Source organism: Nuphar pumila, chromosome 3 (genome assembly GCF_984573655.1).
Source record: "Nuphar pumila chromosome 3, dmNupPumi1.hap1.1, whole genome shotgun sequence".
Classification (NCBI taxonomy): Eukaryota; Viridiplantae; Streptophyta; class Magnoliopsida; order Nymphaeales; family Nymphaeaceae; genus Nuphar; species Nuphar pumila.
The window spans coordinates 3971550-3995983 of record NC_143251.1 but is presented as its reverse complement, the minus strand read 5'-3'; the positions used below and the strand labels follow the sequence as shown (position 1 = coordinate 3995983).

The 24434-nt window shown below is 38.3% G+C and overlaps 1 protein-coding gene across 3 annotated transcripts in view; it reads right to left on the bottom strand.

Annotated features, from left to right (window-relative positions):
• The window catches only part of SAB (HYPERSENSITIVE TO PI STARVATION 4), a 123441-nt gene that overhangs the window by 43486 nt on the left and 55521 nt on the right, over positions 1-24434 (bottom strand). For all 3 annotated transcript variants that reach the window (XM_089998644.1, XM_089998645.1, XM_089998646.1), the window contains 2 exons: positions 17367-17723; positions 14493-14611 (listed from right to left, as the gene is read on the bottom strand). In XM_089998644.1, coding sequence (XP_089854770.1) covers positions 14493-14611; positions 17367-17723 — 476 coding nt within the window. The remainder of the gene's footprint in view (positions 1-14492; positions 14612-17366; positions 17724-24434) is intronic.

The following is a 24434-nucleotide window of genomic DNA, read 5'->3' as shown; positions in this document are numbered from 1 at the left end:
GAGTCTTTTTCACCCATTAGAGAGGAAAGACGATAGAAAATAATGTGTACCTTAAAAAAATTTCAAACTTTTCTTGACAAAAGTTGCTTCTAAAATATTGCCCGAAGTAGATGATTTACTCCAAAACTTCACTAACTTGAGGGCACAATTTTCGAGGTACTCCACAAGTGGCGATATGCACGATCCTCCTCCTTCAACGAGGCTCTAATACCATGTAAAAGTATCTCCAATAAGATACTAAGATCAAGACCTTAATATTCTTGATAATAAACCCGACACGAATGCACAATAAGAACACTTTAGTGTGAGAAATCAGATGTGGGAGTCACCTTACTATCGTAGCAAGAGATAGAGAGAGAGGTAAGAGGGAAGAGAGAAAAAAATGTTGGGCGGCAATGATGTCTTCTCCCCTTTCCATTGATATTTATATATTGTACGAGTGGTACAATACAGTACAATAGTACAATACAGTACAGTATGCTGTACAATACAGTACAATACAGTACAATAGTACAATACAGTACAGTATGCTGTACAATACAGTACAATAGTACAATACAGTACAGTATGCTGTACAATACAGTACAATACAGTACAGTAGTACAATACAGTACAGTATGCTGTACAAGTGGTACAATACAGTACAAAAATATATTCATTTACATATACATATTTAACAGCCTCCCTCAAGTTGAGGATGATCTTCAATCATGCTCAACTTGCCCTTAAGTAACCAAAATTGATGACTAACCAATCCTTTGGTGAAGATGTCTGCTACTTGGTCTTCTGATCTGACATACGAAGCCTCAATTTCTTCTGTTTCAATCTTTTGTCTAACAAAATGCTGATCAATCTCAATGTGCTTCGTGCGACAATGATGAATAGGGTTAAAAGAAATATTAATGGCACTTTGATTATCACATAAAAGCAGAGAGGAAGAGATAGGTTCATTCAACTCTTGAAGAAGATGCCGTACCCAAGTGACATCAGCTGTCCCTGTTGCCATTGCCCTGTACTCTGCCTCAGTGCTGGATTTAGCAATGGCCTTTTGTTTCTTACTACTCCAAGTGACAATATTTGGGCCAATAAAAACACAATATCCTGAAACCGACCTACGCTCATCAGGGTCCCCACCCCAATCTGCATCACAATATGTAAGTAAACGGTGTCCTGTAGTGAAGCTTTCATCTTTGTGATAGAGCAATCCATCTCCAATAGTCCCTTTCAGATATCTGAGAATACGCTTAATACATTCCATATGACAATCAGTGGGAGCATGCATAAACTGAGATGCTTGATTTACAGCATAAGCAATGTCAGGTCTTGTAAATGTAAGATATTGCAACATACCAACAATGCGGCGATATAAAGTGGAATCATGATATAATTGGCCTTCTTTTGCACTAAACTTATGATTTAAGACAGATGGGGTGCTGAGAGGTTTACAATTAATCATACCAGTGGTGTGAAGAATGTCAAGAGTATACTTGTGTTGACTTAGAGTGAGTCGATCATCTTGTCTATCGACTTCAACTCCCAAGAAGTATCGCAATGGGCCTAAGTCCTTCATCTTGAATTTGGCCATGAGTAAAGGCTTGACCAAGGCAATATGTGCATCATCACTCCCAGTGATAATGATGTCATCAACATATATAAGAACCCAAGTAGTAACATGATCATTCTTATACATAAATAAAGAATGATCAAGTATACTCTTAGAAAAGCCATGCTGCTGAATTTCCATGGAGAAACTCTCAAACCAAGACCGAGATGCCTGTTTTAAACCATAAAGAGACCTTCTCAATTTACAAACCCATGTAGCCGCATCATGTTCACTATATTCAGGAGGTTGCTCCATATACACCTCTTCCTTCAAGTCCCCATGTAAGAACGCATTCTTGACATCCAACTGGCTAAGAGACCAACCATGCTGAAGTGCCAAAGTGAGGATCACACGAATGGTGCCAATTTTGACAACAGGGCTAAAAGTTTCCTCATAATCTTGCCCATATTGTTGTGTGAATCCGCGTGCAACAAGGCGAGCTTTATATCTTTCAATGCTACCATCTGGTTTACGCTTGATCTTGTAAACCCATTTGGAACCAACAACATTTCTATCAACAGGTCGAGGAACAATATCCCATGTATGACATTCATGAAGTGCTGCCATTTCTTCGTTCATAGCTTCAACCCAAGCTCGAGAATGGGCTGCCTGATGGAAAGTAGACGGCTCTTTCTCTTTGGCCACATTGGTTAGAAACAACTGAAAGTCAAGAGAAAAATTGTTGTAACTAACCCAACGATGGATAGGATGCCTTTCACGTGTGGATCGTCGAAGAGGGGGAGCCTCGTGAGATGGAGTTGAAGGGGCTCCTCGACGGGCATAAACCAAACTTGAAAACCGTGAAGGTGCATCCTGGATGATGGAGTTGTCTGCTTCAAACTGAATTGGTTCATCAACAACAGGATCTCTGATAGAGTCATATAGCAAAGTATCACAAAGCCATGGATCATAAGTAGTTTGCTCATATACCTGAGAAGTATCACAAGTGTTGAAATGGTCATCATCAAAAACAACATTTCTAGACACCTTAATCTTACCCAAAATAGGATCATAACATCTATATCCTTTATACCCATCGGCATATCCCAGAAATCTGCACTGAACTGCTCTGTCCTGAAACTTGTTACGTAAAGAATGATCCACATGAACATAACAAATGCATCCGAAAGCATGCAAATCATCATAAGAAGGGTGAGAACCGTGAAGCAAATAATAAGGAGACTGATCTCCTAATAATTCCATAGGCAACCTGTTAATGATATGCACTGCAGTGTGAAAGGCCTCAGTCCAAAGAGAGAAAGAAATATCAATATTGTGCATCATACTTAACGCGGTTTCAACAATATGCCGATGCTTACGTTCTGCTACTCCATTCTGTTGTGGAGTGTAAGGACAAGAGGAGTTACGTGTGATGCCATGGTCCTTTAAATATTCACTAAAATCATGAGATATGTATTCTCCACCACCATCACACTGGAAATAAGTGATATTTGAATTGAAAAGGTTCTGAACAAGAGCATGGAATTGTTTGAAAAGTTTGAACACTTCAGATTTATATTTCATAAAGTAAATCCAAGTGTAACGAGTGAAAGAGTCAAGAAATAACACATAATAACGAGAGCCAGATAGAGATGAAACAGGAGCTGGGCCCCAAACATCAGAGTGAATAATTTCAAATGGCTTGGAAGCTCTTTTATTGATACTTTGAAAGGGAAGTACATGACTCTTGCAGACATTACAACTAGGACACTTATGATCTAATTTGACTTTGGGAATAAAACCCTGAGAAGACAATTTGTCAAGGAACCCTTGACTACAATGACCTAACTGACGATGCCAAGAAACTGGCTTATTACATTGCATAACAGAAGAAGACTGACTCAAATAAGCAGGAAAAGATGGAGACACGGTAGATGACGTCTTCAAAGTCCCGGGGGCTGCTTCGAAGACGTACATGTTTCTGCGTCGTTCACCCTTAGCGAGCATCTTCTTGGTTCGAAGGTCCTTAAGACAAACAGAAGACGGAGTAAATTCCATGGATGAATTTGTTTCATCAACCAATTTAGAAACAGATAAAATGTTTTTCTCAATGGCAGGAGTGAGTAAGACATTTTTCAATGGTAGTGTAGATTGTGACAAAGAGAGAGATGCATTTCCAGTATGAGAAATAGGGTGGTGGGAACCATCTCCCGTGACAATAGTGCCAGTGCCAATATAAGGAACCATGTTGGAAAGTTTACCTGCATCAGAAGTAACATGTGCGGCTGCTCCAGAATCAATATACCAAACTTCATCATCATTCTGATGCAAATTCATGTTGTTAAATGCAGTCATCAGAATTTGTTGCACATCATGTGGCAACCCTGCACTCTGTCCCTGATCAGTACCCTGATGTGCTCGAAAATTTCCCTGCGGCTGCCCCTGAAACTGTCTAACATTCATCTGTCCAGCTCTTGGTCCTGGCCTCCCTGCCTTGTTGCGATTCTGTGGGTTGTGCCAACAATCTGCTTTCACATGGCCACGCTTGTTGCAATGGAAGCAAGTAGGGACACGGGTACCTCTAGTGGCAGGTGGAGCAGTAGGAGTAGGAAGGAGTCCTCCACGGCCCATATGAGCAGCAGGTGGACGAAATGAGGTAGACCCAGATGTAAACATGACAGGATGAGGATCATCAATAAGATGATCTTGAGTCAAACTAACTTCATACTGTAGGAGTTTGGCCTGTAAATCCTCAAAGCATGGAAGTGTAGAGGCAACCTGTAATGCAGTGCAAAACATACGATATTGGGGCCCAAGGCTTCCCAATACCTGCTGAACAACATCTCTGTCAGAAACAGGATATCCAATAGCGGCCAACTGATCAATGATAATTTTGATATCCCCTAGAAATTCAGTAATGGTCTTAGTTCCCTTTCGCATAGATTGGAACTGCCATTTCAGTTGAAGTGCACGTGATTCAGAAACCTGTGAATAAGAGTGAGCAAGATGTCTCCATAGTTCTGCAGCAGTAAAATGGTCAGAGATAGTTTGTAATATACGATCAGATAACGTGGCAGTCAAATAGGCAACCACAGATTGGTCCTTCTGAAACCAAACATCATACGCAGGATTTGGAATAGCAATGCAACTCACCTTCCCATCATTACCAGTTACCTCTTGCGTAATAGTCATAGGTGGGGCGGGTGATCCCCCATCCAGATGCCCGAAAAGACCATGACTTCGGATAAACGGCAGAATTTGGCGTTTCCAAAGTAAGTAGTTATCATGAGTTAATTTGTGAGAAACAAGTTGAGAAAGAAATCCGGGGCTGATTTTAGAATCCATAAGGAAGAAGATCAAAGATGAATCAAACAGCACGACAGAAATTCGTAGGTTGTACGGACAGAACCGTACGGACAGAAATTTTTGAGTTTTGGAAATCACGATTTTTTAGTTAATCGTGCAGAATGTACGATTTATCAACTATATTGCAAGAAATAGATAAGAAATCACAAGAAGTTTGAGAAAAGAGGCACTTTTGAGAAATGAGGGTGCCCAAATTTGGGGAAAACAGAAATTAGGGTTGATAAAATTGGGGATAACAGAATATGTAAGAAGGAAAAGATGCACGATATGAGGAAATGAAGAAACGACGTCGAAATATAGTGATTCAACGGAGAAACAACAGAGAAAAGATGAAAAAAAAAAACACTTTCCTTGTGAACGCCCAAAAACGCACGTCAAGGTCCTTAGGGGCCTTCCAGATGATCGTGATTACCACGCCCTTGGCTCTGATACCATGTGAGAAATCAGATGTGGGAGTCACCTTACTATCGTAGCAAGAGATAGAGAGAGAGGTAAGAGGGAAGAGAGAAAAAAATGTTGGGCGGCAATGATGTCTTCTCCCCTTTCCATTGATATTTATATGTTGTACGAGTGGTACAATACAGTACAATAGTACAATACAGTACAGTATGCTGTACAATACAGTACAATAGTACAATACAGTACAGTATGTTGTACAATACAGTACAATAGTACAATACAGTACAGTATGCTGTACAATACAGTACAATACAATACAGTAGTACAATACAGTACAGTATGCTGTACAAGTGGTACAATACAGTACAGAAATATATTCATTTACATATACATATTTAACATTTAGAACACTTGTGCACAAAAGCACAACTCACAAATAACTCACAAATGCGCAAAGGCATAAAAATAATGGAATCAATTTATTGAGCACTTGGGCTTTGACTCAAAGCCATGAAGAAATACAAAGGAGAGAACCCCTATTTATAACAACACAAGAGGGGCCTTGGAGGGGCTCCACTCATAGACGTTGGAGCCCCTCCAACGGTCACAAATGTGACCGTTGGAGAGGGCCCAACGTCTATGTTAGTGGGCCCCCCAAGGTACCTTTTGGTACTTTACATAAAAGAAATAAAAAAACAAAAAGAAAGAAAATAAAAATAAATTTACAATCACATCCATAAAGTGAATGTGCGTAAAACAGAGGAAAAGACTAAACTACCCCTACGGCTAAACAAATAGAAATATATATTTTATATATATAATAAGTAGATACATATACATATATATTAATATATGTATATGTATTACCATATACATATAAAATATATATATTACATTATATGATTATGTACATAATTTAACACATAATTCCAGCTGCAAACAGTAGATGGCATAGAGGAATCTCTCTGAGAGGCATAAGGTTGCTTAATGTCTCAAAATCATGTGTCTGTGCCCATTATACAAGATGAAAAGAAAAATACTTATGGTACAGAAGAATTGCTTCCACCAGTTAGTTGCAGTAGTCAAGGAGGATGATAACATCCATCACAACCTACCTATGACTATTTTTATGGAAACCTTGAATGGGAAAAAAAAGAGATGATAATAATTCACATAGCTTTCAGATTATTTCATCCTAAAAGATACTAGTTTTGAATTCACAAGGCAATAGATGTTACTCAATCCAGCATAAAGCAAAATGGAATTATAAAGTTAAAAATAATCACCGAATAGGGGAGTGGAAGGAATTAACTTATTTGCAGAGTATTATGTAGTCAATTTGCAGCTTTACACAGATTGAGGAGGAATGCTATGGGCAGCAGATTCTAAACTATACATTTTCTGTGATCTTTGTACTGTCATAATATCTGCATATTCTAAACTATACATATATATATATATATGTTTTTGAGCTTTAGTTTGTAACTTTGTATGGCCTTTGTTGGTCCTATCATCGTGTTATGCAAAGTTGCAAAACTTTTGACTTTTGTATGTAGTGATTTTATTTTAAGTTTCAATTAATTGCATTTGTGATAATTAGATTTAGCAATGGCTCAACGTACTAGAGACCCGACATGGCAATTTTGTGAGGTTGTTGACAATATCAGACGGCATGATGTTTTGAGATGTAGATTGTCATTCGTTGATTAGCGGGGGTTTGCATCACATTAAGCAGGACATTGTTCGGGAACCTGGTGCACAATGCAAACATGTATGTGAGCTCAAATGAAGTACATACTACAATATCTGCCAATTTGAATAAGATATATAGGAGGGACGCAAGATTACAAGAATTTGCGCGTGCACATGGCATTTATGCACTGGCAGAACGAAATGCAGATGATGAATCAGACGAAGAGCAACAAAAGGCACAAGCTGCACAACAAGATATCATCTCTACTTATGAACGTGAAATGTTTGATAATAAAGACGAGTGATGAGTCTTGTTTTTTTTAGTCCTTTGACTTTTTTAGTCATATAGTGAGCTTTTATGTTATTGACTTTACGAGTTTATGTAGTGAAATTCGAGTGATAAGTCTTATCGTTTTGATTCTTTTGGTTGTAATTATGCAACGAACTATGCTTCAATGTTTTATCATGTATGTTATTGACTTTGTGTAATGAATTAATGAACTCTATTTCATGTTGATGACATGTCAATAGTGTGTTTATTTTTATTCAATTACTTGACTTTAATTCTTACATTCATTCCTAAATTTATTTTTTCTTGTATTTTAAGTTTTATATTTTCCATTTTTTATGATTTTTTTGCAAAATTTATGTGTGTTTTTCTCCCGTATATATATAATTATATGTTATATTGTAAGGCCCATGCTTTTTACAAAAAAAATGGACCCCGGTCGGATCTGGATCCAACCCAGGTACCCTCACCCCCTGTGCCTATTTAAAGCACGCAGGGGAGGGTTTCCATTACGCGAAATCCCCCCCCCCACCCACCCTTTCTCTCTCCTCGTTCGCTCGATACCCCCGCTCCCTCTCCTGCTTATTTTTCCGACCACCAGCCACCGACAGTGTCGCTACCGTCCCCCTACCCCAAGCATGCCCCCTTCCCTCGCTTGCCCTGTGTTGTCTCTCTCTCTCCCTCGACCTCTTTGGTTCGCCGGAGGAGACCCCGATGACCGACGAGCTTCCCTCGCTTGCCCCTCTCCCTGCTCGTCACGGCCACCCAAACGTCGGCCACCCCCTTCAATTTCCAAGTAAACCCTCACCCCTCTCTCGTTGTCATCTTCTTTGTCTACTTCTCCCTCTGTTTGCGGCAGAGGGGAGGGTGTCGCTTCCCTCGCTCGCTATGGGTCGAGCTCGCAAGGGAGAGGCGTGACCCCTCCCTGCACCCCACCCACCCTTTCGCATGGGAGGAGCTCGGCCCCTCCCTACCCCTCCTTTTCGCAGGGGAGGGGCTCTGCTTCCTCTTTTCGCAGAGGAGGGGCCAGGCCCCTCTCTGTTCCTTTTGTTAGCAGGGGAGGGTGTCGCCCCTACCTGATCCCTTTTCAGGCGACACCCCCTGCAGACAGGGGAGGAAGGCGACACCCCCCTGCCCCTTCCTCTCTTCCTTTCCTTTTGACAGGAAGGCAGGCAGGGGCTACACCCTTGCCTCTACCTTTCCTTTTGTCCGAAAGGCAGGCAAGGGTTGCGCCCCTGCCCCCTTTTTCTGTGGGGTGGGGTGGGGCAAGGCAGGGCATGGTTGTTGCCACTGTTATCATGCCTATAGGGCAGGGCACAAACCCTGGCCCCTCTCTATGTTGTCAGAACCGCAGGCAGGAGTTGTGCTCCTGCCCCTTCTCTGTTTATTTATCGGCGAGCAGGGACGGCGCCCCCTGCCCCTTCCCTGCTTTCTCTGTTGGTCGACAGGCAGGGATGCAGCCCTGCCGTATTTGGGGTCTTGACCCCCTTTTATTTTTGAATATTTTTATAACTCACCCTTTTATTCTTTGCAGCTCGCGCAACGAATTTCGCTAGCACCCCGTGGCCCGAGTCCTTCATCACTTACTCTCGAAGGAGTTCGCAACCCCGCGACTCCCCAAAGTATAGAAAAGTTGCGCAAAAAGGACAATGGACGAACTAAAATTAAGCAACTAAAAACTAAAATGGAAAAATGATAAATATATATATGCATACATATATGTATATATGTGTGCTTTTAACTCAAGGACACGGTTTCGTGATCCTTATCATTTTCCTTTCTGTCATTTATTATTCATGTCTTTACTTTGCCGCCGCGCTTTAGTGCACAGGCTTTTGCTTTCGCATTTGATTTATGTCTTTATCATGTCGTCGCGCTTTAGTGCACAGGTTTTTGCTTTCGCATTTGCTTTTTGTCTTTACTGCTTCTGTCTTTACTTTGCCGTCGTGCTTCAGTGCACAAGCTTTGCTTTCGTGTTTGCTATTCATGTCCTTATATTGCCGTCGTGTTTCAGTTCAGAGGCTTTGCTTTCACGTTTGCTATTCATATCTTTACTTTGCCATCGCACTTAAGTGCACAGGTTGTTACTTTCGCATTACTGTTTTATGTCCTTACCTTGCCGCCAAGCTTAATGCATAGGCTTGCATTTTTTACACTTGTGATTTCTTAAATGCAAGCCTCGCAGGGCGCACAGAAACGCGTACCATTTTCGCTCTTTTTTAAAAGACGCAAATTTGTGTATGCATGCTACAACCTCAAGAAGAGGATTTCTTGCACGGATTCCAGTTTCTCGAGTATGCAGTCTTGAAAAACAAAGCTTGAGAATATTGAGAATTGTAAAATAGCAACTAGATTTTTCCAAGTCAGTACATTTAGGAGAAGTGTTTCAGATCCATGACGATCTTATATCATGTATGTTGTATTTCTGTTTCAAAAGACTAAACATGTCAAAATGAGTTATTTACATCATGTCTTTATGAAGCTTTGTGTTGGGTATTCTTTGAGAAACCCATACCCTTCTCATCATAGCCATATTTTTAGACAGGTACGGTATGTTTGTATTGAGATGAGTAGGATGAGAGGTTTGTGTAACCTTAAAACGTGCGAATGACACATTGTAGAAATCATTTAAATAGTGATGTTTCACCTTCATAGGCAAAATGCTCGAGTTGGTCTGAAAGACCAAAGCATGTCAAGTCAAACTAAATATTTGTTGCAACGTTTTCTTTCACAACACATTAAAGCTGGGGTTTCTTTCTGACAAACATATACCCTTCTCATCGTAGCCGTACTTTTAGACAGGCACAACATGTTAGCACTACGATGATTGGATGGATGACAGGTTTATGATAACCTCACAATGTGCAAAGGCACAATGATGAAATAGAAATTACATAAATGATGACGATTCGCCTTCACAGGCAAGATGCTCAAGTGGGTTTGAAAGACCAGAGCATGCAAAATGGGTCTTCAGTTAAATAACACCTGACGCACCCATTCGCCCCGCTATTTTTCATCAAGGGAGAGGATGAGATGATACAAAAACTCTGATGGACAGGTTGTTCACAACTACCTCTCGGGCAAATGAGTCGGCATCCCCAGTCATCGGAGTTAAGGGATGAGACTACCGAAAATTATCCTAGGTGGTAGATCCCATCGACTTCTGCAGAAGTTGGATGCATTTTTTGCTACGTATGCCTTTGGGAAATTCTCTCTCGATCGCGGATCGGCCCCTTAGAAGCGAACTCAGCTAGCTATCCGGGGTATCGAAAATACATAGCATAATAAACCTCCGGATTAGTCTCAGTTGTTTCTATGTTTCGTGCATTTAGGTACTCGTAGGTCAACTAATATTGAAACAAAGTTATCCTGCTCACATTACCTATTGAATCTAGATTAATTCATATTACTTGTCGAATCTAGATTTGTTTGCATTATTTGCGCATCATGTATTAATTAACTGCTTATGCTAGCTTTGTTGTATTAATTGTTGAATTGTGCATCATGTGTTAAATAATTGTTTATGTCATATTTGTTGTATTAATGGTTGGATTGTGTATGATACATGAATCTGATGCATGTTAGTTTTATTCATAATACTTGTTAATTTAGGGCATTATATATTAATGAAATGCATATGCTTAATATTATTTTATATTGTCTTACATGTGCACCTACCAGTTTTTCATGAAACTGGCTCATTTTATGGGTACAGGTGATTATTAGGTCGGTACGACAAGCGATGACCCGATGATGTGATGGTGTCAGGATGAGACTCTTTCATTGACGTTTCGCTCCTGAGGATATTTCTATAATTTTGCATAAAGGTTTTCTTGAAAGTTCTTCTTTTGTATAAACTTTAAATTATTAAAACTGCATTCTTTTTTATCTATTTGGTTTTGAATGTATGGAGTTTTAAATCCGTTGTGCAAAGGAAAAGGTTTCGCAAGTAATGCGTCCAAGGTCCGTTGACTTGTTGATTCGAAAATATCATTTTCCGTTGAATTACTATTTAAAAATCTAATAAACAAATGATTACAAGGCTTTCAAAATTTTCTTAAAAGTTACAAGTCCAGGATTTTTGGAGTGTTACATGTATAATAGGCTCGGACCAGCCCGATTAGGCCCACGAGCCGAACGAGCAGGTTATGGGCCGGGGTTTTCCCAATGGGTCAGGCTAGCCGTTGCCCACCCCTAGGTACGATATGCCCCAATCCTGAGCCTTTCCGATATGGGTTTCAATATGATATTTACAACATTTTTCTATATCACATCCATAAGGACTTACCAAAAAAATCTAAAAATATGAAAAAATAAGGTGATGTATACTCAGCGGTTTTGTGCGTTCAATAGCACCAAACATTAACCCTATATAAACAAACAATACATATAGAGAGAGTGACTAGCTCCTGAAAAGTTATGTCCTAAATCATCGTAAACACTTCTAGAAAACACAATTGCATGTATGTTTTGCTTAATCTTAAATTATAGAAGTGTCCATCATTGCTCATTAACTAAAAAATCATGCTTTTGGATTGAATAGATCTAACAAGAAACCTTGTTTTTATTTCAAGTTGTCATGCAATACAAGTTGTTGATTCTCGGTCAAGGTTACCAGAAGCGATGGTAGGAGGGGGGAAATGCACTTCCCCGAAAATGTGCGGGGAAGTGCCCATTTTAATTAGGAAATGTGCTTCCTAGTTAATAAGAAATGTGCTTCCCAATATCAGGAAGTGAGTTTTCTTTATTTTTTTAACTATTGGACAGTTTACCCCCTAATTAAATATTTTTTACCAAAACAAACAAAAAGAAAACATATTTTTTGTAAGGTCAAAATGGTCTCTATTTTGTGAAAAAACCCTAAATCGCATAGGGTTTGATGGCTTTCTTCATTCATTATGCAACTCTCTCTCTCTCGGCCATCTCCACCGGTGTCCAAGCCTCCTCCGACAACCTTTGAGCTTCTAACCTCCGACAATGATGATGGGTGCCCTCAAGTACCTTTAAAACGCATCTAAACATGAAAATTGTTTATTCTAATACAATGATTCTACTAAGTAAGCTATAGAGAATATATCTATAAGTTCGGTTTAAGCTACATCAAAAACTTTGTTTTTTAAGCAATTTAGGTTGGTTTAGGAGATAAGAGCAGAGTTACTGGAAGTGCCCTTGGGAGTGGCTTCCCTGAAGCGTGTTTCAGATGTGCGAAACGTCGTGCTTTCGAAATGTGTTGGGAAGCGTATAAAAAAATGGAAAGCTCGCTTCCTCCTTTTTTCATTTTTTTTGTATTTTTATTTTTTATTTTATTTTTTTTTTCTTTTTTCGATTCCCACTCGCTTCTCCCTCGCTTTCGGTTCGCTTCCTAGGTCACTTCCGAGACAATTCCTGGTTTGCTTCTAAGTCGTCCCATGCTTCCCGCTTTCTAAATTTTTGAAAGTGCCTCGCTTCCACTTCCCAAAACGCTTCCCGCTCTCGCTTCCTCGACTAGCAACTATGGATAAGAGTGCACTATCTCTCTCTCTAGTCTCTCTCTTTCTCTAGTAGGATTTAGTGTCGGTTGGATAAAGAAGCAAGAAACTAGAGGGGTGCTATGTGATAGATGAGTGCCTCTAAGATTAAAAGGACATCTTTATAGAACTGCTATAAGATCGAAATTCTTGAGTGTTGTGCAACTAAAAAGGTATAGGTAGAGCAAAAGCATGTCAAAGAGATCCATATGTTAAGATGGATGAGAGGATTTAAATAGAAAAGGACTAAAATAATATAACATAATTCGTTTAAGAGTATTGCTAATTTAAAAAAAAAATGTCAAGATTGTAGTGCATGGTGTAGAGACCTATCACAACACAAATAATAAATGTTGACATACGAAAAGAGGAAGACCATTGAAGACTCAAAAGGAGGCTGCGAGAGGCTAAATGAAAGATTACAAACTATGTCATAAAGAATCATAGACACTTAACTTTGCATGTGTATCCCGAGTAGAATGACACAACACTCGAACACACCATGACATTTCATGAACACAGACAAAGCAATGTCTGATACAGTAACATTGTGTCTTAATTTTGTCTATTTTCATTTATCATTTTGATTGGTTATTTTGTATTCATTTGCGTTCTTTTAAAAAAATTCATCAATTACATTACATTTCAAATTTTAACTTAATTTTTTTTTATATTTACACATAGAAAGCGCCCCCAGGAATAGAGACCTAGCCGCATTGGCTCTGCCTGTTGTACTTACAATCACTGTCCTATCAGCATAAAACTCCGTGGGGTTACCCCCTGCCCCCAGGGAAACTTAATTTTATTATTTGTTCTTAATTATAATGTTTTAGAATTGTGATTCAAGAGTTTGCACTTAAGATGATATTCATGTTTTATAGCTTTAGAATAAGAATTTTGAATGCATAAAACACACACACAGAGCAGTGTCTCCTTTCCCTAATTTTATAAAGCTCCCTTATCGTATCAAACATATCTGTCCTACCCATACTAGTATCTGTGACAGCGTGACATAGATTATAGATGAGAAAGCCTATAGCACTAGATAGGAAAAAATGGAAAAGAAAGCTCATACGTCTGACCCCATGTTGAAAAAGCTTATTTGGAGAAATAGGGGTAACCATGAGTTTAAGCTTTAAAGTTACTTCTCGGGTATGAAAAATTATCCAGAAAATTAGTTACTTCTCAAGTATGGAAATTTATCCAAAAAAAATTCAAACGCTGGACACAAAGACTTTCCTACACCTAGGAAAGACTGCATCCAATGAGATAATTTTTCAGAAGAAAGCTTGAAAGATGATTTTCTGAAAAAAAAAAAGATATTTCAATTCTCCTACAAAGACAAACCATTCTCAGCTATTTCCAACATTCAAACATGACCTAAGAATGTGTTCATGTGCAAAACATCTGAATCCATCCTTTTACCATACCACCCATCCCTCTAGGCTTAGCAAATAGCAAAATACACCATTTTGCATGACCCACCTACTTGATAATCTATGTACAATCATAACAGAATAACCAAACACATGCAAGATTACGTAGGTCCATTTGAAAAATCACCTCAATTTGCCACATTGTAAACCAAGTACATTAATAATAAATAAACATGAGAAAAGATCAACTGTGAAAATAAATATTGTAACAATTACTATGGACATGAATTGTGGAAACGTAAAAGAGCATGTATTCTTACTTTGGTAGCCTAGCAAAGAGAAGATTGCTTAGTATATCCACCATAACTTGAAATTGACGAGATGTCATTGTTGCAGTAATATTTGGAGAATTAAAAGTCAGCTCCTTCAGTGGCTTCACCTGAAATCCCAAAAGAATATATAAATGAACCTAATATTAAATGAAAAATGAAGAGCGAGCTTTCAGGGAAAAAATTGCCACGTCAAAGTTTTACACACACGTGCACACAGGCACATGTACAGGTGTCAAGTGGTATTTATTGTAACTATCATACTATCTAGGGGGAAATCATAGGAGCAACCTTTATTTGCAAAGTCTGACCATATAGATGTATTCAGAATGGTTTATTTAGTAGAAATCACACTTGGATTTAGTTGTTTCAATGTAAACCCCAACTTTCTATTCAAGAAATCACATGCATTATGTGCCATTGATTTTTGAATCTCTTGAAGAACCTGTTTACACATCAAAATGGCATGAACCAAATTGTGTAGCTAGAAGGGTTGATCAACAAAGATTATATATATATAATCATTCAATCCAGCTGAAAAGCACGACAAGCTGTATTGTCTCAATCTGACCCCATAGATGTGTTCAGTAGCTTGTATGCAAGAGATCACACCTTGGATCATGCTTTTTTGACGTAAATCAGGAATTTTTGAGTCATAAAATTTGGTAAATTGTGGACCCTTGATTTTTTGAGGCGTTGAGAAACCGGCATACATGTTGAGCTCACACTATCCAAAACTCATTTTCCAGTAAACAAACCATGCAGATCACATCTGTAAGATCTACCCACAAAAAGTTCTCAAAAAATATGAAATAAAGTGTTTTCTACTAGTTATGGTGCCACCCCCCTCCCAACACACTTATACACATGTACAAACAGATGCACATATATATATAAATACATACAAAAATATAATCAAATTAAATCCACTGACCAATAATTATACCATTTTTTAAAGCAACCAAAAAGGTCTTTTTTTAATAACTAAAAAATCTTTGACAGTCAATACTTTTTTAATAAGTTAAAAACTCTCCTTTTTACTTTGTATGACCAATTCATCATTGGTTAATCCGAAAACCAATTCAAACCCACCCAAATTCAAACCTAGACCCACTTATGTCCAACAAGATTTGAGTTAGGCTAAGTTCAACCCAGGCCACATGGGCTTGACCAAACGGCTGACTTGTTGGGCCAGTTCATATGTATCTGACACAAACCCAACCTGAAACTAGATGCATCCAAGCTAACCCACCACAGTTGATGTGTTCGGCTTGGATCTGACCAGCGTCCACTGAAGTCCTAACAAAACTTCATCCAGACACACTTTCGTCAAACATATGCCTAAGATAAGCAACTTCCCCAAGATTCACCAATAGTTAAAAAAAAATAACATATCAGCTTTCTGTAAATTTATCTTTAATTCTAAAATATGGTTCTGTAAAATTCTAGGTTAGCTCCCATAATGATTGTGTCCAACAAGATTTGAGTTTGGCTAAGTTCAACCCGGACCACATGGGTCTTGACTAAATGTCTGACTTGTTGGGCCAGTTCATGTGGACTGACCCAAACCCAACCTGAAACTAGATGCATCCAACCTAACCCACCACGGTTGATGTGTTTGGATTGGATTTGACCAGGGTACACTTAAGTCCTAACCTATGTCACATGGGTGCGGGTACAGGTACCGGTGCGGAGCAATTTTAAAAATTTTGGACACGGGAACACGGCTATATATATATATAAGATTATAAATTTTAAAGCAATAAGTTGACCGGTCAAAGTTGACAAAATATATATGTAACAATAATAACAATATATATATATATATATATATTATAAATGGACAAAAATAGACTCGGTCAAAGTTGACCGAGTCCAAAATTAATTTTAATAAATGAACAAAAATAGACTCGATCAAAGTTGACCGAGTCCAAAATGTGGACGGACTCAGCCCCAGTGCATTGACCGAGTCTGACACTTCGTTGACCGTGTCCGCCCCATGTTTGAAGCTGCACCCGTGTCGGGGCGTGTCGACACGGGTGCGTCGACCTTTTAGCCGAGTCCGTGTGACTTAGGTCCTAACAATACTTCATCCAGACACACTCTGGTCAAACATATGCCTAAGATAATCCTATTAACTTGCAACTTCCCCGAGATTCACCACTAGTTAAAAGATAACATATTAGCATTCCCTAAATTATCTTTAATTCCAAAATATGGTTCTGTAAAATTCTAGGTTAACTCCGATAATGGTACCTCAAACGCCATCAGAATTAAATAAACCAATGGTTATAACGAGGGAGTAAATCCACCCCAAGAACCGAGCACTGAGCCATGTAATTCACAAACTTCCTGAGTTTCAACCATTGAGAGTTCGGTTCAGGTTCATTCGTTTATTAGCTAACCAAATTCATACCGAAAATTAGCCTCGAACATTAAGCAATCCAAGCTTGAACTTGTAAAAAACCTGGTAAGAGTTCAGATACTCAGCTTTAGCTTAAAAGGTTATCATGTCCATAAATATACCAATTTACACATTACCTTTAACTATCTGAAAGAGCTCAGAAAACCAACACTCTGAACTAGTATTATAATGCTATTACCTTTTTTTTAGGTCAAGTTCGAAACCTATCTCTTTCTCTCACCACTTTGTGAGTTTAACCAAACTCAGCTATACCCTGGCTCGGGTTACACTACACCGAACTGTAGCTTGGCTCTTGAAGACTGCCTCAGACTCATGGTAAGGCCCAAGCTAAATGAACCAAAAGCTCAAACAGATTCATTTTAGGCTTGGTTCATGTCATGTACAGCCCAATATACGTGCACAAGACAAAACAAACATGTTCCAGGGCAAAGAGATCACACCTTCAGGTCAGCAGTTCCACCCTTATGCCTAGTGTAGCGGAAGTACATTGTACAAGGCATAAATACCCTTTCCAAGAGAGCACCAGTGCGCTTCACTTTGGGAGAACTCCTGGGAATTTCCGGTAGCCATTGTAATCCAGCACCAGGATCGACATCAGTAGGTGCTACATGTGCTTGCACGTGCTCCAACATTGCGGAGAACTCCACACGCTTCCACGTCATTTCAGGTTCAGACTCAGGGATGTGCACGCCTCCACTACCAAGTGCTTGCTCAATCATCTCATGGCCAACATGTAGAACCGAATGGAATGAACGAGCTAAGACACGACCACTCGCAGCAGCAAGTAAAAATCTACCCTGGAAAAGTTGCAAGACGTCAAAGGAAAATTACCAGGCAGTGATATGATAACGTAACTTTTTTCAGTGAAGCTGTTCATAGAATTATTAGGAGCTAATATAAACCTAATGAAGAAAACAAAAGCTCAAAAGGGGAAGAAAATTTATAAAGATTGAAATGAAAAAAACAGATAGACAAAACTTAACAACCATTGCAAAATAATTCAACACAAAGACACGTATAACTAAAAATGATGACTCCAATATAAAAGAAGATAACCAGGTTCCAACTGACCAAAGTGAATGATCAGTCAGTGCCTGGTGCCTATGGCTCCTTCAAATGCTAAGGTTTTTCAAAATACAGACCTTAGAAAGGAAAGATTTAGGGACCGAATAGTTGCTCTTTTATTACCAAAATAGATGATATATTTCCAAGTTTATAGATAAAGACATTTTCATTGTTACCCACTCTTTCTTTTCTTCCCTCTTTTCGTTCCTAGCAACATTAGTGTTCATGGGGCTGAATAAGGCAGCTGGACTGACAGGTTAAGAGTCACACTTCTTAACCAAACGATCTCATGTTCAAATCCAGTTCAGGGTGATGCCTATGTTATCCCAAAACAAATTTATTGTGAACAGTTGACTTTTGCAGCACTTAACAACTTATTATGCAACATAATAAAACAATCCAAAACGTGTTTTCGACTAAGAAAACCATACCGATCCATATGTGCAAGGCTTGATCCACCAACAATATCATGAAAATGTGAAAGAACAGGTGGTTTCTGCTAGAGTATGATGCACACGAGTGTAGCCAATACTTTTTGATGTGTGAGTTTGAGTGGTTGTTCTGTGTGTACGTGTGGCCCTCCTAACCAGTTTAGAAATCCAGTGAATGAATGGCCAATTAATTTTCAATTTTCACAGCATATTTTGTAAATCAGAACAAAAAAATGTGAATCCATAGTTTATTTTTGGAAAAACACGCATCATATTAGAGACTTTTATGTTTAGAGGTTCTTATTTTCGTGAGAACAATCATTAACGATGTTTTTTAAGAATAAAAGTAAAGTCTCATATTGCATCAAAACATTACAATGAAATACAACAACAACAACTACGCCTTCATTCCAAAACAATTGGGGTCGGCGATATGAACCAAAAAAGAAAATCATTCTGGGTCTTCCACATGAATCCTTCTCCTCCAAACATTTCTATCCAATGCCATGTCCTCGGTGAGGTTCAAAGCATTCATATCCTTTCCTATCATCTCCATCCAAGTCTTCTTAGGCCTACCCCGACCTCTTTTAACTAATATATTTTCCCATTTCTCCATCCTTCTAATTGGAGCATCATTAGGCCTTCGCCGAATATGTCCAAACCATCGTAAACGATTCTCTCTCATCTTATTTTCAATGGATGCAACGCCTACCTTCTTATGTATCTCCTTGTTTTGAATCTTGTCTTTTATTGTATTTCCACACATCCATCTAAGCATACGCATCTCAGCTACACTCATTTTTTTAATATGATGTCTCTTGGCAACCCAACATTCCGTACCATATAGTAAAGCGGGCCTAATGATGCTCCAGTAAAACATTACAATGAGGTGATTAGGTTTTTTTCATTGAAATAATTTGATCCAAAAATATGATTAAGTGAAAAAACCTAATCTTTTTAATGCTATATGAGACATAAAGTAAACTATAGTATAGAGATCACATTTGTATGCTCTGATTTCCAATACATGGAATCATTAAAAACCAATTGGTCCATTCCTCCCTCTCTCTTTCTGCAAATGGGTCAGTTCATGTTGACCTGGTAGGCTGGTACATATTTGTTTTTTTAGAGTGGATTCAAATGTAGATATGGATCTAAGATCTTATGGTGGTACTCTGGAAATGCTCAGGATTTGAGCCCTATGGACCTATGGTATTAGGTGGGTATGGAAATGGGACAGAGATCCAACTCAGTTTAAACCAGATCCCACCATATTGTTGGCTACAGATAACACATATCCAAAAATGGGTCCAATTCAGAAAAAATATAAATCCATATATATAGTATATTTTTACTTTTTATTTTTTGTTATTGTCAGGGGTATTTTGGTTTTTTCCGCCTATAATAGAATCCGTTCTCTAGGGACAGTTTTTTTTATTCTTTACTTTTTTTTTGTCCTTTTACCAAAAGACTAAGGACTCTTTGGGTATTCTCTCAAAGAGTCGTTGGGGCTATTTTTATCCACATCCTCGTGTTTAGATTTACTTGCCTATACTAATGCGGATTGGAGAGAAAATTCCAATGATAGAATATCAATTATTGGCTTGTGTTTTTCTATAAGATTCTTCAATCATCATCCTCTACTAAAGCAGAATACAGAACTATGGCAACTACAACTATGGAACTTGTATGGTTAAGAAATTTTCTCAAAGATATGGGTATTGGCATCTCCAAACCTTCAAATATACGTTGCGATAATAAAAATATAATTTACATTACCAGCAACCACACTTTCCATGAGCGCACCAAGCACATCGAAATGGACTGCCATTATGTTCGTGATGAATTCTTTAGATAAACTATTGAGTTGTCTTTTGTCACTTCAGAGTTCCAGCTTGCGGACTTCTTTACTAAAGCTCTTGCTACTCCTCGCTTTTTGTTTCTTAACAAACTTTCGGTATTTATGCCATAAGTTTGAGGAGGAGTGTTAAAATATATGTATATATATATATCATATATTTTTACTTCTTTTTATTTTTTGTTATTATCAGGGGTATTTTGGTTTTTTTCCCTTATAATAGAATCTGTCCACTAGGGACAGTTTTTTATTCTTCATTTTATTTTTTGGTCCTTTTACCAAAAGACCAAAGACTCTTTGGGTATTTTTCCAAAGAGTCCTTGGGAGCTCCCAATAGCCTCTATTTGAGGTTGTATTGTGTATAAAGGGGTTAAACTGCTCTTGTATTTTTAATGCTTGTGTTAAGTATTTTCATCAATAAACAGTTATATTTTTGTTATTGCCTTGTTAGGCATTTGTATTGTCCCATAGTGGACTTGTGCATATGCACTTGTATGATTGTGATCTTGTGAGCTCTTGGTAGCTCGTGTTTTGTGCTTCCACATATTTTCTTACAGAGCCTTCACTAGATCCAAATTTCAAAGAGTCGGTCTGCATCTCAGATATCATAGTATAATGATCCTAACCTATAACTAGGGATACAAACAGTTCGGATCTGGAACAGCTAAATATATGGAGATTTGGATGAAAACTGGATTGGAAACAACTAAAAATTGCAAAACCTCCATCATGGATCCTGTAATGAAATATGCGGAAAAGCAAAGAGTGCACTAGGCACTTACAACATCCACTAATGAACAAACAACAAGGGCTAATACCCAAACCCACAAGAGACAACACAACATAAAAATATAAATGTCTCTTATTGAAAGAGAGAGAGCTCTCAAGAGTGAGAAATACAAGAGGGGTTCACCCCTATTTATACACAAGAGAAGGAGAGGGGAAGGGCCAAGAGGCCTTAAAAGGAGAGCCACATAGGGGGCTCCCCATGTAGTCGTTGGGAGCCCCCAACGGTCACAAATGTGACTGTTGGGGGCCCCATCGACTACATGGTGGGGCCACTTTTGTGTGAGCAAAAAAACAAAAAATAAAAAATATGATTTACAAAAAATAAAGAGAAAAATAAAAAAAGAAAAACAAGTACCCCTATCGGGTACTTGTGAAATGACAAAAATACCCCTATCGGGTATTATATATAAATATATATATATATGAATTACATGTATTTTAACACCCTCCCTCAAGCTTTACGGGGATATAACCGAAAGCTTGTTAAGAAGAAACAAGAGCCGCAAGAGCCTTAGTGAAGAAGTCCGCCAACTGGTATTCTGATGTGACGTAAGGTAGTGCTATAGTTCCTCTTAGGTATTCATCACGAACGTAATGGCAGTCCATCTCAATATGCTTAGTACGCTCATGGAAGGTGTGATTGCTTGCAATATAGATTGCGCTTTTGTTGTCGCAACACATCTTCGAAGGAGTAGAGATGACAATGCCCATATCACTGAGGAGGCTTCTTAGCCACACAAGTTCCATGGTTGTAGTGGTCATAGCACGATATTCTGCTTCCGTCGAGGACAAGGATACTTTGTGTTGCTTCTTGCATCTCCACGAAATCATAGAGTTACCTAAGAAAACACAAAATCCGGTAGTTGAGACTCGGTCATTGGGATTTCCTCCCCAATCTGCATCAGTATAAGCAATTAAATCAAGTGACGAGGTAGAAGAAAGAAAAACTCCCTTAGTTATAGTATTTTTGATATATCTGACAATCCTTAAGACTGCACTCATGTGCACGATTGTAGGTGCATGTTGAAACTGACTGACAGAGTGGACAGCATGAGCAATGTCTGGCCGTGTGATGGATAAGTAGGTTAGAGACCCAACAAGTTGCCGGTAGGGAGTAGGATCCTCGAGAGGTGTTTCATCTTCCAACCTTAATTTTGCATTGATGACTTCTGGGGTTTCTGTCTTCTTATCATCGGAGATACCAGATTTGGAACAGATGTCAGCAGCAAGTTTCATCTGAGAGAGAATGTACCCTCGAGGAAAGTATGCCACTTCAATTCCTAAAAAATATCTTAAGAAACCAAGGTCAGACATATCAAAATTTTCTTTCAAAACCTTTTTAATATCATTAATGCCTTGCTCATCACTTCCTGTGATGATCATATCATCAACATAAAGTAGTAAAATAACTACTAAAGACCCTGCACTTTTCACAAACAAAGCAGTGTCAGTATAACATGAACGAAAATTCAAACTTGTCATTACATTACTAAATCTATCATGCCAAGCCTTTGGGGCTTGTTTCAAACCATATAATGCCTTTTTAAGTTTGAGAATCTTATTTTTACCAATACATACTCCAGGAGAAGGATCCATGTAAACTTCTTCATTTAATTCGCCATTTAGAAATGCATTCTTAACATCGAGTTGATAGATAGGTCATTTTTTCACTGACGCAATAGTAATAAGAGTCCTAACACTAGTCATTCTAGCAACAGGTGCGAAGGTTTCTTCATAATCTATTTCATATTCCTGAGCATATCCTTTAGCTACTAACCGTGTTTTATAACGTTCTAATGAACCATCGCTCTTGGTTTTAATTTTGAAGACTCATCTACATCCTATTGATTTCTTTCTAGTGGGTAACGAAGTTATTTCCCAAGTTTTTGCTTTTTCAAGGGCACTAAGCTCTAAGTTCATGGCTTCAACCCATTGGGGAATATCTTTGGCCTCATTATAGTGTGAGGGTTCATGAAATGAACGCAACGCAATTAGACATGCTCTATATCTTGGAGTTAGGGACTCATAGGAAACAAACCTATTAGGAGGATTGGAGATCCGACTGGATCTCCTTAAAGAGGTTTCTTCTATGTTGGATCCTTGAGAGTATTTTTCTAAGGCACTCATCTGAGATTGTTGACCACGCCTAACATATGTTTGGATTGGTCTATTATTCTCATCTATAACATTATCAAGAGGAATTTCCTCTAGGTCATTCAAAGACACATTAGAGATTTCCTCTTCTTGAGGAGTCTCATCTTCTTGAGATAGAAGATCAAATAAAAACGATATTCACTTTCGTCAATATCTTTAGTTTTCACAAAACTATTTTCATTTTCCAAAAATGTTACATCTTTGGATACATAGAGTTTGTTATTTTTCAATTCAAAACATCTAAAACCCTTTTGATTTTCTCCATAACCCAAGAAAACACATTCAATAGCTTTAGGAGATAATTTGTCCCGTTTATGAGTAAGGACAAAACATTTACATCCAAAGACTCTTAATCTATTGAAGTCGGGTGTTCTTTCAAATAGTTTTTCGTATGGAGATGTATTTTGTAAGGATGAAGATATCATTCTATTTATTAAGTAAGTTGAGGTTAAGGCCGCTTCGGCCCAAAAATTCTTTGGAAATAAGGAGTGTCCTAGTGGTTTCCATGATGTGTCTATGCTTTCTTTCGGCCAAGCTGTTTTGTTGGGGAGTCCTAGGACACGATCTTTGATGACAAATTCCATTTACTTCTAAATAGTTTTGAAATTCATTTGATAAATATTCTCCACCCGAATCGGATCTAAGAGTAGAGATATTACTTGAAAACTGATTTTTAACTATCATATGAAATTTTTTGAAAAAGTCAAAGACTTCGGATTTTAAATTGAGGAAGTAGATCCATACATACCTAGTGTAGTCATCGATAAAAGTGACGTAATAAGAGTACCCTCCTTTAGACATGACGAGAGAAGGACCCCAAACATCCGAATGGACTAACTCAAAAGGTCTTTTGGACACAAATGTTCGGTTTGGAAAAGGAGTAGATTTCATTTTTCCAAAAATACAATTCTTGCAAACAAAATGTTTCTCATTATAAAATTTCTTTCCAAATTGAAAGGAGTACATTTTTGAGAAACTTGGATGTCCAAGTCTTTGATGCCAAATATCAATATTTTTATCTTGGACATGGTTACAAAAAGAGTTAGTGGGGAGTTTCAAGTTGCTCATGTAATAGAGATCTCCCCTCCTATGGCCTTGCCCAATCAGCTTCCCGGACCGGAGATCCTGTATAGAGCAATGCGTAGTTGAGAAGGAGATTTTACATCCATGATCACATATTTGAGCAACAGAGAGGAGATTTAAATTAAGTT